Consider the following 13,405-nt stretch of genomic DNA (forward strand, 5'->3'; position numbering starts at 1 on the left):
AGAATATAATAGGGCATGGCACTTTAGAGGCTAGCAGTCCTTTCTGCACTTGCATATGTGCACTGCTGAGGCTTGGGGTCAGTTTAAAAGCAGCACTGTGTTGCAGGGCTGCTTTTAAAATGCAAATGGTGCCCATTTTCAACTTTGGTGTTTGGGTCACCTAAGGATTAATACGCTGAATATTTTGCCATATTAGGTACCCTCAGGTTGTCCCCTATGTTTCTCAGTGGTGGGGGTCAAGTATTTATAAGGATGATCCTTTTAAGATATGTATTATATGCCGAGGGCCTCATTTATGAAAAGTGACGCATCGCTGCATGAAAACAGCGATGCATCACTTTTCACTGCGCACTCCTTACGACATTCCTGATGCGTCATATTTAATGTATGACGCATCATGTCACAAGGAGTTACAGATACGTCAGTATTTCTGACGTATCTGTAAGCGCAAAAGTGACGCATTGCTGGAGTGTGTCATAAAAGTGACGCAACTCCAGCAATGCGTCCTTTCACATGGGGAAAGCCCCATGTGAAAGGGCTTGCGTCAGTCTTACGCCTGCTGTGAGGCAGGCGCAAGATTTTGACGCAACAGCATCCTAAAAGTGACGCAGCGAAATCTCATAGATTTCACTGCGTCACTATTACGAGGCTTTTTGCGGGGGAACGCCCCCTCTGCATACATTATACCTGACGCAGGTATAATGTGGCGCAGGGGTTTAAAAAGTGACGCATCTACCTAGATGCGTCACTTTTTAAATATAATTCAGAAAAGGGGGTGGTGATGGACAGAGTATCTGAATTAAGCAGAACACTCGTACCCAGTCAACAGATCAGGGCTTGATCAATCACCGTTTTTTAGCTCACTGCACCATCCCAGCTCAGAACCTGGCTAAATGCAAATTAGTCTGTCCCTGGCCCAGTGCATCATGGGAACAGGGCAGACCAAACTACCAAGCCAATTCTTTTACTGGAAAGGAAACACGCTTCCGGGGACCGGTTTCTGGCATTACAGCCGTCTTCGGCCCGGCTTGCTTGAATCCTGGTGGTGCAGTGAGCAAGGGACTCATGTCTGAGCATACCCTTCCACGCTTATGGTGGACAAAACGATTCAGAAAAGGGGGTGGTGATGGACAGAGTATCTGCCATTAAGCAGAACACTTGTACCCAGTCAACAGATCAGGGCTTGATCCATCACCGATTTTTAGCTCACTGCACCATCCCAGCTCAGAACCTGGCTACATGCAAATTAGTCTGTCCCTGGCCCAGTGCATCATGGGAACAGGGCAGACCAAACTACCAAGCCAATTCTTTTACTGGAAAAAGTAAAAGGATTTGCACCTTATTGAACAGGAATGTCCTCCTGTGTGACCCCAGAGAACAATGAATACGTATCTAAGAGGGACAGTGTCTCTCAGCAAGGCTGCTTGAAACTAAGAGAAGAAGAAGGATTGCCAAGCTGGCAACTTGATTTGCACCATCACGCCCAGCACTCTGAAAAGACTGCGCCTGCTGCCTTATCTGGAACTAAAGCACTTTGAATGTACCTTGCTTTAAGGGGAATAAAGAGTGGATGCCCAGCTACGAACTTGATTTACACCATCAGACCCTGCATTCAGACCAACTGTGCCTGCTGCATTATCTGGTACTACAACCCTTTGGATGTACCTTGTTTCAAGAGGAATGAAGAGTGGGCTCCCTGCAAGCTACAGGTTAACAGAGCTCACCTGCATCAACTACACCAAGAGTCCCCTGCCTGGATAGTATCCGGTGGATTTTTAAGGGTGCTGTCCAGGTGCATTGTGGGAATTGTGGTTCCAAACTTCCAAGTACCATCTTGGCGATTCCAGACCCTTGGCTTGTGTTTTGGACACTTTGGACCCAGAAGAGGAACTTCAGAAAGAAGTTCCAGAAGTTTGGGAAAGTTTGGAGAACTTTTGTAAAAAAAAAGCTTCAGAGAGGGACCGTACTCTCACAGAAATGCAATTCGGTGAACCCTCACTGAATCTGGACTGCTGGAAGAGGCTGCACATCAACTGGTGAAAAATCCTCCAGAAACGCTTCCAAGTGTGAAAGTAAAATCTTGACCGGGGCCTCCCTCTAAGTGTATTGGACTAGGGCTCCATCGCAGTGGCCTCAAACTTGGACTTTTTGCCTGTCAGAGGGGACCAAATGTTCAGAAGTTGCACTACTGGTTTCTGAGTACTAGAACATATTTATTCTTTAAACATTCAATTCTCTGATTCATTTTGGTGTAAGTTTACGAATAAAAATATTTTCCTCTTTTACAAATTGGTTTTGGATTTTTATTTTGTGTTGTCTTAATTATCTACTGAATTGGTTTTTAAATGCATTACATACCTGCCTTCGAAGTTAAGCCTTTCTGCTCGCAGATGAGCTACCAATGGTTGAGCATGGGAATAATTTTCTAAGACCTATTCTGAACCCTATTTTGTGCTAGTGGTATTATTTTCAGTGGTAGATGAATATTTACCTCTACCGATAACCCACTTTCCAACAGTTTTCATCCAAAGTAGTAGTTTTCTTGTGAATTTCTGTCCTGCTGCACTAGGCAGTATCCTAACCTGAGGAAGTTGTACCATACAAAAAGGAGGCATATCCCACCTTTTTCAAATAATATGTATCAACATTATTTTCTTTCCTTTTTGAATAGGGCACAACTACCATGTTCATAAATAGCGTTCAATACACCACACAGTTTGCCCTGGTCCACATATGTGTTAATGGAAATATCTGCATTTTTTCAGACTAGGTAATGCATAGGCCTTTCCTTACTAAAGGCCCAATCTAATTGTTAAATCATCAAACTGTCTGATCACATACATGCTCACTGGCAAATATGCCCAGTTAGCCTATATCACTTACAGTCCAAGGCTGGGAAGCCCTTCTTTAATGGGCAAACAAAACTACATATCCCAGAATGCAGAGTGCTGTTGGGTGAAAAAGAACAGTATTTTCTCTTGTCACTCATAGCCTTTGGGTCAAGTAGAAGTTGTGCTTTTACACTTGGAAAATCAAATGCAATGGATTTTTCACTACATAAAATGTCACACACAAGCACCCTGAAAACATGGAAATAGGCAGATTGAAAACTTGGCAGCCATGTTAGTGTAAGGTGTGAAAAAGAAATCCTGAGAAAGAGATATTCTTTATCAAGCATGTCATTTGATGTAAGGAAATGTCCCAACAAGTCAAGGGTCTGCCTCCCAAGAAAAGACCTAATGGTGCATCGCTGTTTTGATAAATTGTCCAGAATAAATTGTTACTCCGTGTTCAAAGTGATTTCTGTTTTTATTAAATGTCCAGTGTTTCGTGACTATTGCTGGCAGGCAATACCTATGTGTGTGATTCGTTTAAAATATGAATCTATGAGTGTATTTTCTACTCACACGTGCCCACATGCTGACGTTGACTCCATGTGTACTCTTGCTCACCGTAGGGCGGCCGGTTAATAGGAGGCTGGGAGAACGACCCATTCCAAGGAGAACTGCACATTGTACTGAAAGGAAGGCACTCAACGCCGGAGACTCTGGTGCCCAATGGACCCATTCAAGGGGCTAAAGTATTAGGTAAACCATGGAAGTTTTTAATAATGTACTGTACTTTTTGCTTGAAATCACTAGTACTTGGATTGACATCAAACATTACTTAAGTAGAGTGAAATAATTGTATACAGTACTCACGTACGCAATATGCTGGTAGAAAAGTAGTGGAATCACTAGATTAGATGCGCTGCAAATAAATATGCTTGGTTTGTCTATTAAAGCCTTTGTAAGTCTGCACCCAGAGGTTTCCAACCCGTGGTGCACAAATGCAAATGTTCATAAAACGTTTCCAGTTATATTAGACAACCTCCAGCAGTCATAGTTTTCAGGTGTAAACCTGAAAAAGCATTGTAATTTGTGTTCTGCATGTAAAATTATACACGTGTATGTACGCATTCTGTGTTTGCAAACACCACTTTTATAAAGTAGGTTTCTTGATTAGCCATCCAGTATGCCTCTGCCTGGGTTGTGCATTGCATCATCTGGCTTTTCTAAGACAAGGGCTTGGAAGGAGCAGTGGCTCCAGAGAGCCTGATGATTCAGGGCTGGGCTGAATAGACCTGGGCTGCATTTAGAGTAGGGGGAGGAGATTTCCTTTCACCTGAATGGGCCTGGTCTGCCTTGCAGAATGCTGTTTCCACCTCCTGCCAGGAAGCTGCACCAGTGAGGACAGAACTGGTTTTGGCTGGGTAAAGACACTCTCTGCCTTCAGAGAACACAGGATTGTTGTGTATAAAAAGAGATGCCCAGACCCCAGTCTTTCAGATCACTTCAGGGAATCAAGAGTAACCTTTGCCACGGAGAAGTGCTGCAGAAGCTGAAGAGGTGTACTGCCTCTGTGCTGTCTGAGGTTGGCCTGCAGTGGCTACTGGTTGCCAAGAAAGGAGGAAAGGTCTTTGCTGCTTGCTTTGTCACCTGCTTGAACAAAAGATCTACAAGGGCTTGAAACTGAGCTTGCCTCCTGTTCTTATGGCCGGGATGCCCGCCACCCCCTCCCAACACCAATTCCCAATGGGAGTAGACAGACACATGTTTGAACTTTTGGAAGGCGGGGGGGAGTTACCCCCCCGGCCGTATTTATTAAAATATGAAACAAAATTTAAAACATTAAATAAAAGTTTCATAAATTATGTACAGTTTTACATTTATTACATTTCGATGAAGACATGTTCTTTGGCTAACCTTAACAGATCTCTAATACAAAGGTTTCCTAGCCGAGTCTAGCTTCCTGAAAATGCATACATTATAAATTAAAATTGTACATCCTAGCATTAAGGGCCAACGGCAAGGTCTTAACTGGTGTCAGATCCCTACTACCAAAATCCCTCCCTCACGGTGTGAGTGGCGCATGCGCAGAGGACTTTACCCTCATTGCCACCTGTAACTTCCCTTGTCGTGGGGGCCCCCTTTTCACTCGACGCCATCTTAAAGGTCGTCCGAGTTCCCGTGTGAGGTATCTGTAGGAAGGACAGCGTGGACTCCCCCCCCATCCCACACTCTCTATCTGCCGTCGCAGATATCCGGCCCCCGGGAAATTTGTCGGAGGGGCATCTAGCCGCCTCCCCCCTGGGAGGGGCCTATGGCCGTCTCCCCCTAGGCGACCCATCCTTAGTGGGTGCCGCCTCCCCGTGGAAGGGGCCAATGGCCGCCTCCCCCCGGGCGCTCCCATCCATTCTGGGTGGCGCCCCCCTCTAGGGACCTTGAAATTACTGCTCACCGATCATGACCTTACCGCCACAGGCCGGATAGTTGACTGACTATCCGGCCCCCCCAATCCTCATAAAGGTCATGCTTCCTCAAACCCCTTAGCCATCCTATGAAGTCACCTATGAGTAAATCATTTCCCTCCCTGGACAGGTGAACCCCATCATTCAGATACATGTGATCACCCCGAATACACCCGTGAGGAATGCTATGCAACTGCGCTGAGCGAAACAATTTCCCTATTTTATTGTTAACCCTTTTCACAGAGTGGTTCAACGCTGACACTGAAATGCCTCCCGCCAACTCTTCCTGGGGATCATGTGGGACCAGGCAATCGTGCACCCCGGGAGTTTCTTAGCCAACCAGCTAACTGCCGACAGGATGTGTTCCAATAACACTCGTCTTCCCAGCTTCACTAAGTCGTTGCCACCCAGGTGTACTATGACTACAGATGGCGGTGACCTTTGCCAACCTAAAAGACCCTCAAAGAACGATTGAAATTGGTCAAAACAGAGCCCGCCCTTCCCATGGAAGGTCACTCTGTACCCGTATTCCCCAGATGCGTGAGTCGGGTCACCTGCCTTGAATACATCCCCGGCGCGCCTCACATATGAGTGGCCCACGACCCGTACCACTCTTTCTCCAGTCGGTGATCCTCGACCGCTGGTCTCCTGGTGCTGGGTCGACTTCCAATTCCGCCCCGCGTGACAGGCTCGCGAAACTGTAATGCAAACAAAAGACAAGAAGCGTGAGTGCAAGTCAATTGATCTTTACAACATGTGCAATCGCACATACCTTTTGAAGCAATTCGAGGACCAACGGCCCAGCTGTTTTACTTCCTCTGCACTCTGACCCCGGGCTGTAGCCTCAGTAGCAGCCCCTATCCTAAATGAGTGGGTCCGAAAATCGCACAGGTCCATGCCCGCGGCAGCGATTGACAGTGCTAACACCCTCTGAAACTGGAACCTCGTCAGTAGGGTGCCATCCTTGTGCCTCAGCAAGCTCCCCCCCACGTAGCCATCCTCAATGCCAAGTATTCCTCTACGCATTTTATCGGACAAGTGGGGGACCCTTGTGTGCGCTGCACGATAACACTATCACCCATGGCTCCCTGGTCAGTCTTGGACCTGGCTATCGAGATTACCATCGAATCACCCCTTATTTGGATGTGATCCCTGCCCAGGCCTCCCTCTATATCCTTCTTGTTCCTTGCGGCCAGTTCGCTCACCCACATAGCCCCGTGGAATGCCAAGGCGAAAGCTGCCCGGAACAGAACTGCTTCGTAAAGGGAGGAGCATGTCTCATCTAGCTTCGCTAAGAGTAGAGACAATCTATCTAAACCAATCGGGTGCCTCGTATCCTGCTTGCGACCCTCGAGGCTTTGCCAGCCGCGGAGTGCCTTCCTAACCAAAAAGGAATCCGTCGGATCTCTTATGCCATGCACCTGTGCCATGAACGAAATGGCCGCCCTAAGTCTATTGGCCGTTGCCGCTGATCGGCCTCCTCTGTGCAGCGCAACCAGGAACCCCAGGAAGGAGGCCTCCTGACCCCAGCTCTGTCTCCCTAATGGACCCAAAAATGTGCAGTAGGAACGAAACGCTCCTTCGTATGCCTTCCTTGTTCTGGGCGCTAAGCTGGCTGCCACGAGGTCTTGTAATCCGGGGCACCGCTTAGCCATAGTGCTTCGGGGAATGGTGCCGCCACTAGGTCCGCTGTGGGTAAATAGCCCCTGAAAGCCTGCATGTGTGAACGAGAGAGTGCATCAGCTGCATAATTCAGTACACCTGGCACATGTTTTGCCCTGAACTGTACATTCAATTTCATGCAACGTAATACGATTTCTTTCAATAATCTCAAGATCCACTTGCAGCGGGCTGCCTGCTGGTTAATGCACTCAACCACAGTCATATTATCAGACCAAAACACCACCGAGCGGTCCCTGAAGTCGTCTGGCCATGCCATCAGAGCAACCCAAATGGGGAATAGCTCCAAGAACCCAATGTTACCTGTCAGACCGCTGGAGTGCCACCACGTCGGCCATACTTGCGCCGACCATCGGTTACCAAAAATGGCGCCAAATCCCACGCTCCCAGCTGAGTCGGTCCACAAACCTAGTTCATCCGAAGATGCTGGCGGCTTGTTCCACACAACTCGACCGTTGAAGTCCGCCAGAAATGCCAACCAAATGCGCATATCCTGGCGAACCTCTGCCGACAGTCTCGTACGGTGGTGTCCCTCCTTGAGACCAACCATAGCTTGTGCAATAGAGCGTGAGAAGGGGCGGGCCATTGGTATCACCCTCAAGGCAAAGTTAAGCTGACCCACTGTTTGCTGTAACTGGTGCAGGGTCACTTTCTCCTTGCCCAGGCATTGTATCAGGGAAGCCCTAAATTTGGCCACCTTTTCCATTGGTAAACGGAAACATCCTTCCACTGAATCAAGCTCAATTCCCAGAAACTCCATTGAAGTAGATGGTCCGACCGTCTTACCTGGTGCCAGTGGGACTCCGAACTCCCGCATGAGGATGCAGAAGTCCCGTAGCGCCTGCGCACATCTCGTAACGCCGGCTGCACCCAAAAACAAGAAGTCATCTAGATAGTGCATCACATGCTTATGGCCCGTGGCCTCGGTGAATACCCACTGTAAAAAACAGCTGAACATTTCAAAATAAGCACAAGAAATGGAGCAACCCATCGGCATGCATTTATCCATGTAATAACTCCCCTGAAATGCAAAACCTAGCAAGCGCTGATCCTGTGGGTGTACCGGGAGCAACCGGAACGCCGATTCGATGTCTGATTTCGCCATCAGCGCTCCAGGGCCCAGGTGATTTAACATGGCCACGGCATCATCGAACGATGCGTACCGCACTGAACAAACGTCTGGGTCAATGGCTTCGTTCACCGAAGAACCCCTTGGGGCAGACAAGTTGTGAATGAGTCTAAACTCCCCCGGGTCTTATTTCGGGACCACCCCTAACAGGGAACACACGAAATCCACCACCGGCGGGCAATGAAAAGGCCCCGCCACCCGCCCCAAGCTGACTTCTTTTGCAATCTTCTTTGCCGCAACGCTTGGGTTGTGTTGGACAGATAACAGATTTTTACAAAAAGAGTCCCCTCGAAAATACCCCGCCGGGATGTTGAAGCCATATAGGAAACCCTTCCTCAACACCCCGGCGGATACATGATCAGGGTATTTGTTCAACCAAGGAGTCAGAGCCATGATATCGACAGGTGTAGGCAATCGGTTACAAAGTATCACCTCACTCTTGCTTAGACCCCCCTTTTCCTCCCGTTCCGCTGTTTTTAGATCTACAGCTACTCTCCGGGTGTGAGGAGTTCCCACAGCCCGCACACGCATGCCTGAACCTACATGTTCCCTGGGGCCTGTTACAGTTGCCTCTATTGAAGCCCCAACAAACCCCCCACTTGCCGCCATTCCCGCCGGTCTTGTACTGATAGTCCCCACCGGCGCCCGCTCGAAAGGGCACCGCGGGCTTTTGGCGAACTAACCCCGACCCGCTCCCGCCCGGCGAGGACGTACCTGCCGCCCCAGGCAAGAGCTGCTTGTGCCATGACACCGAGTCGAGGCAATCCCAAGTCAAAGTAGCATCAAACTCTTTCGCTTTCCGGAATTTCATATCGTAACCTTTCCATTCATCCCCCTCATACATGGTATAAAAATCCATAATCCTATTCTGATAACAGGTCAACTCGGTCATAATTTCAGGCTTCCGTTCCCCCATGACTGCAATAAATAAGGAAAAGGCCTTAACCCAATTTGCTACCGTCTCATCAACCCTGAATTCCGCCATCTTGGCGCGCCATACACTGGGATGCCATAAATCTTTCTGGGATTTTGCATATTCCATCTCGCGATGGTCAGCCAATAATGAAAACATATTCACATAGTTCTCCCCCCATATCAGTTCTTTTGTGGCCATAGGGATGTGCTGTGCTACCCTTTCGCGCCTTGAAGGTAATGAACCCTCCCCTGCCATTGGCAATGTGTGCTTGCCAGGTTCGGCCGTTGTGTCTGCCGCCTTTCCCCGGCTAACCGCAGGTCCTCCCGGCGCCACCTGTGGGGGAACAAGAGGAACATTCGCCGTTGCGGCCTCTCTCGACTGCCGCAATTGCTCGATTATTAGTCTGGCCTCCTCGGCCGGGTCCCCCGCGGCCACTGCCCCCCCTGCTTTCTTCTTGAGCCATGGCAACACCGCCGCTAACTGGATGGCCAATTCCGGGTGCATCTCCTCATCGTTAACAGGAGTAATTACAACCGGGATCGGCAAACCTATATCTGGGTTTGGTACCGGGCTGTCCGCCGGTGTGATGGGGGCGACTGGGGGTACCTCAGGAACCGGAACCTCCCCAGAAATCGCCCTCCTCTTAACACGCTTCCCCCTACCCTCAGGGACGACTCCCGGCAAGGCCGGGCCTATTACCTTCTGGGGACGGCCTGAGTTGTTCTGGGCCGCTAACTGTTTCTTAACCTCGGCCAAACCTCGACCGATCGGGTCAACTTTTCCGAGCTTTCGGTCCATGCTCGCCAGTCGGTTCAACAAATGGCGCAATACCTTCTCCATCTCGGAGCCCTTTCCTGCTTTCTTGCCGGCCATGGTTTCGAGTACTCTGCTCTAGTTGATCAACAAGGTCCTGGATCCTTCGTACTCCAAATAACTGAAAGAGAAACAACAAGATTACAAGTTCTCAAAATTGCCGCTTGTTCCGTCGAGGGCTCACGAGCAACGAGTTGGTGCAGCCTTCAGGGCACAGGAACAAGAGGACGCTTCTTCGGATTCCCGCTCTATTTATCCATCTGCGGGAGGGCGGGGACCCTTCTCCGGTACGCCTACTGGGCGTGGTCTTCTGTGCGGGTGTCTAGGACAACCCCTCCTGGGCAGGAAAGGGCGCGCCCGGCTACGCCACTTTGGGCATACCAGCCGAGCCACGCCTCCCGCCCAAAATGGTTTCCCGGGGGGATCGGGGCACCCAACCATACGTTCGGGGGGACCGAGTGGTCGCCCCTTTCCAGAAGTCTCAGGGACAACAAGACTTCATCACCAGCTCCCCTGAATGTCCTTGCTGGGAATTCTAACCAGCAAAGAGGTGCCTGCTTTTGTTTTGGACCTTTAGAGACTGTTTTTCCGCTGCAGGCTGGAAAATTACCACAACTTTGAAGCAGCGAGACACATCTGCACCTGTTTCTGACGCATCGCTGAAGAAATTGTTGCATCGCCTGCCCCAGTTCGAGTAATCCCTGCACGCTGCATTGAGTGCACCGATCTCCAAAGTCCGAGATCACTGCACTGAGTTTGACGCAAGGGCTGCTGTGCGGCTGCAGGGGTTAACGCATCAATCTGAAAGAAACACGTAAGTATTAGATTCCTTACCTTAGAATATCCCCAGGCGTCAGTCTGGATCCGGAAACTTTTGCGTAGCAGTACCCCTGCGCGTTGGTAGGCGTCGTCTGCAGGCGTCCCCTGCGGCTCCGCGTCCGTCGTCGGCGCCGTGCGCCGTGATGACGTTGCTGGAGTATATAGACGCCGCCTCCGCGCGCTGACGTCAGTTCTTCTTTTTTCCGCGCCAGTAAGCGCAGATCCGAAGAGCAGTACTCCTGTCTTTTGACCAAGTTTTGTTAACTTTCTATATCTTTTTGGTGCCTGGTAGGATGCCCGGTTTCAAGAATTGTGACGGTTGTGACCGCACGATGTCGGTCACGGACCATCACCGACTCTGCCTCCGGTGCCTGGGCCCCGACCACGACGTGGACGCCTGCGTCGATTGCCGGGCTCTGACTAATAAGGCTAGACGGGAGCGGTCCCGCAAGCTACTCGAGCTCCGGGTGACGGCCCCGCGTCGGGAGCGGTCCCGGTCCGGCCGGAGGTCCAGGGAGCGTTCGAGGGAGCGGTTGCGGAGCCGCGCCGGGCGCTCCGGAAGTCGTCACCATTCGTCGGGCTCTTCAGGTAAGAAACACAAGAAGTCGGGGCGTCGTCATCGTACCCCCGACTCCCCCCGATGCTCGCGCGACGCGGCCAGGGGTTCGGGTAACCCCAACCCCGCGGCTCCGCGAGAGTCGCCGGCGCGGCCTGCTCCATACCCTCCAGCCCCTGGGCAAGGTGCGACGCCTGAGGAGATTGAGGCGTTCCTCATGGCCATGAGGGCGCTCACTTCTCCGACGGGGCCTACGGCGCCTTCGGGCCCAGTGCTACCGTCTGGGGGCCCTGGCGGTTCGGGTGTCCCTGCCTCGACGCCATCGGGTGCTCCGGCCCGGTGCCGCAGACGGCTCCGACCCCGGCGCCGCAGGGGCCTTTGGGTCGACGCCGGCTGTCCCACCGGCCTCTCCGGCGCCGATTCCATCGGGGTTGCCCCCGACGCCGTCCCCGCGCGGCGCCGGTTCTCCTGTGCCGGCTCCGGGCGGCATCGTCCCCATACCCTCCCCGAATCCGGACGCGGAGTCGGACCGGCGTCGCTCTACGCCGGGCTCGACGCCGATGGGGCCTGTGAACCCCGAGGAGCCGGTCTACATAGTTGACTCCAAATATGGAGATGATGTAGAGTACGGAGAGGGTTTCGGAGGGGTCTGAGGACCCTCTGTCCCGTGAGTGTCAGTACGACGTGGACTGGTCAGGTGACTTGGGTGATGCCAGTGGTCTGGACGACTCTCCTAACCCTGGCTTTGTCTCGCCTCCTACCGTGGCATCAGGGGAGGGGGCTGCTTATTCAGTGGTGTTGATGAGGGCTGCCAAGGCCTTACACCTTGAGCTCCCCGTCGCGGCCGTGAGGCCTAACATCCTCCCTGAGGTCTTCAAACCACAGTCATGCCCACAGGAGCCACTGCTGCCGTTTAACGAAGCCTTGTCAGACGTTCTTTTGGGCACGTGGTCCAGGCCCTCTTCAGGTTCGCCTGTTGATAGGAACGTGGCCTGACGCCACCGTCCGTGCCCGGACGACCCCAAGTTCCTGTCCACCCATCCCACCCCTGAGAGTCTGGTGATCCAGGCCTCGACTTCCCAGACCGCATTCCCGTCGGCCCCGCCCGACCGGGAATCTAAGAGGTATGACCAGTATGGCAAGAAGGTCTTCTCGTCCCTGAGTTTGGGACTGCGGTCTTGCAACACCGCTTGCCTCTTGGGCCGCTACACCCACTCTGTGTGGGATACGGTCGCGGACCTGCTGCCAGAATGCCCCTTGGAGGTGGGGCGAAGCTCGGCAAGGCTGTGGCTGAGGGCCGAGACGCAGCAAAATATTCCATACGGTGTGGTCTTGATACGACCGACTCGCTGGGCAGAGCTATGTCCACGACGGTGGCGATTCGTCGCCACGCCTGGCTGAGATCCGCCAACTTTTCGGCAGATGTCCAGAATGCCCTGATGGACATGCCGTTTGATGGCTGTCGCCTGTTTGGTGACAAGGCGGACCACGCGCTGGAGCGCTTCAAGGACTCCAGGGTCACGGCCAAGTCCTTGGGTCTCTCGACCCAGCGCCAGCAAACGGGTTTGTTTCGCTCCTTTCGTGGCCAAGGAAGGGGCGTCCCCACACGTGCTGCCAGCCACGCGCCACAACAATCTTATCAATGCGGTGGCGGCCGTGGAAACCGCCGTGGAGGCGGTCGGGGTCAACGGCGGGGTCAGGCCACACCTCCCCCGCAGCATCAGCCTCCAAATCCTCCTAGTTCGTGCTTTCAGGCCCATGTGGCGCCAGTGGGTGGCAGGGTTCGCCATCACCACGCCCGCTGGCGCACGATCACATCGGACAGGTGGGTGCTGCAACTCGTCCGAAGGGGCTTCTCCCTCCCCTTCGAGACCAATCCTCCAGCCATGCCACCGCAGAACCACCGTGTGTCGGGGGACCACTTGGCACTTCTGCAGGAGGAAGTTACGGCCCTCTTGGCCAAGGGGGCCATCAAGCGCGTTCCTGGGCCAGAAGTAGGGCGTGGTTGCTATTCACACTACTTTCTGGTGCCCAAGAAGGACAAAGGGGGCCTACGTCCTATCTCGGATCTACGGAACGTCAACGGCTTCCTCCGGAAGGAGAAGTTCAAGATGTTGACATTAGCTCTGGTCTTGGCTGCTCTAGACCCGCAAGACTGGATGGTAGCGTTGGACTTGCAGGATGCGTATTTTCACATCCCCG

General features: G+C 52.2%; 1 protein-coding gene across 1 annotated transcript in view; it reads left to right on the plus strand.

Annotated features, from left to right (window-relative positions):
- Nucleotides 1–13,405, plus strand: part of LOC147724578 (fibrocystin-L-like) — a 1,433,379-nt gene that overhangs the window by 1,155,262 nt on the left and 264,712 nt on the right. The window contains exon 60 of the mRNA XM_086966122.1: nt 3,458–3,587. Coding sequence (XP_086822248.1) covers nt 3,458–3,587 — 130 coding nt within the window. The remainder of the gene's footprint in view (nt 1–3,457; nt 3,588–13,405) is intronic.

The sequence above is a fragment of the Lissotriton vulgaris genome, chromosome 4_1, assembly GCF_964263255.1.
Source record: "Lissotriton vulgaris chromosome 4_1, aLisVul1.2, whole genome shotgun sequence".
Taxonomy (NCBI): Eukaryota; Metazoa; Chordata; class Amphibia; order Caudata; family Salamandridae; genus Lissotriton; species Lissotriton vulgaris.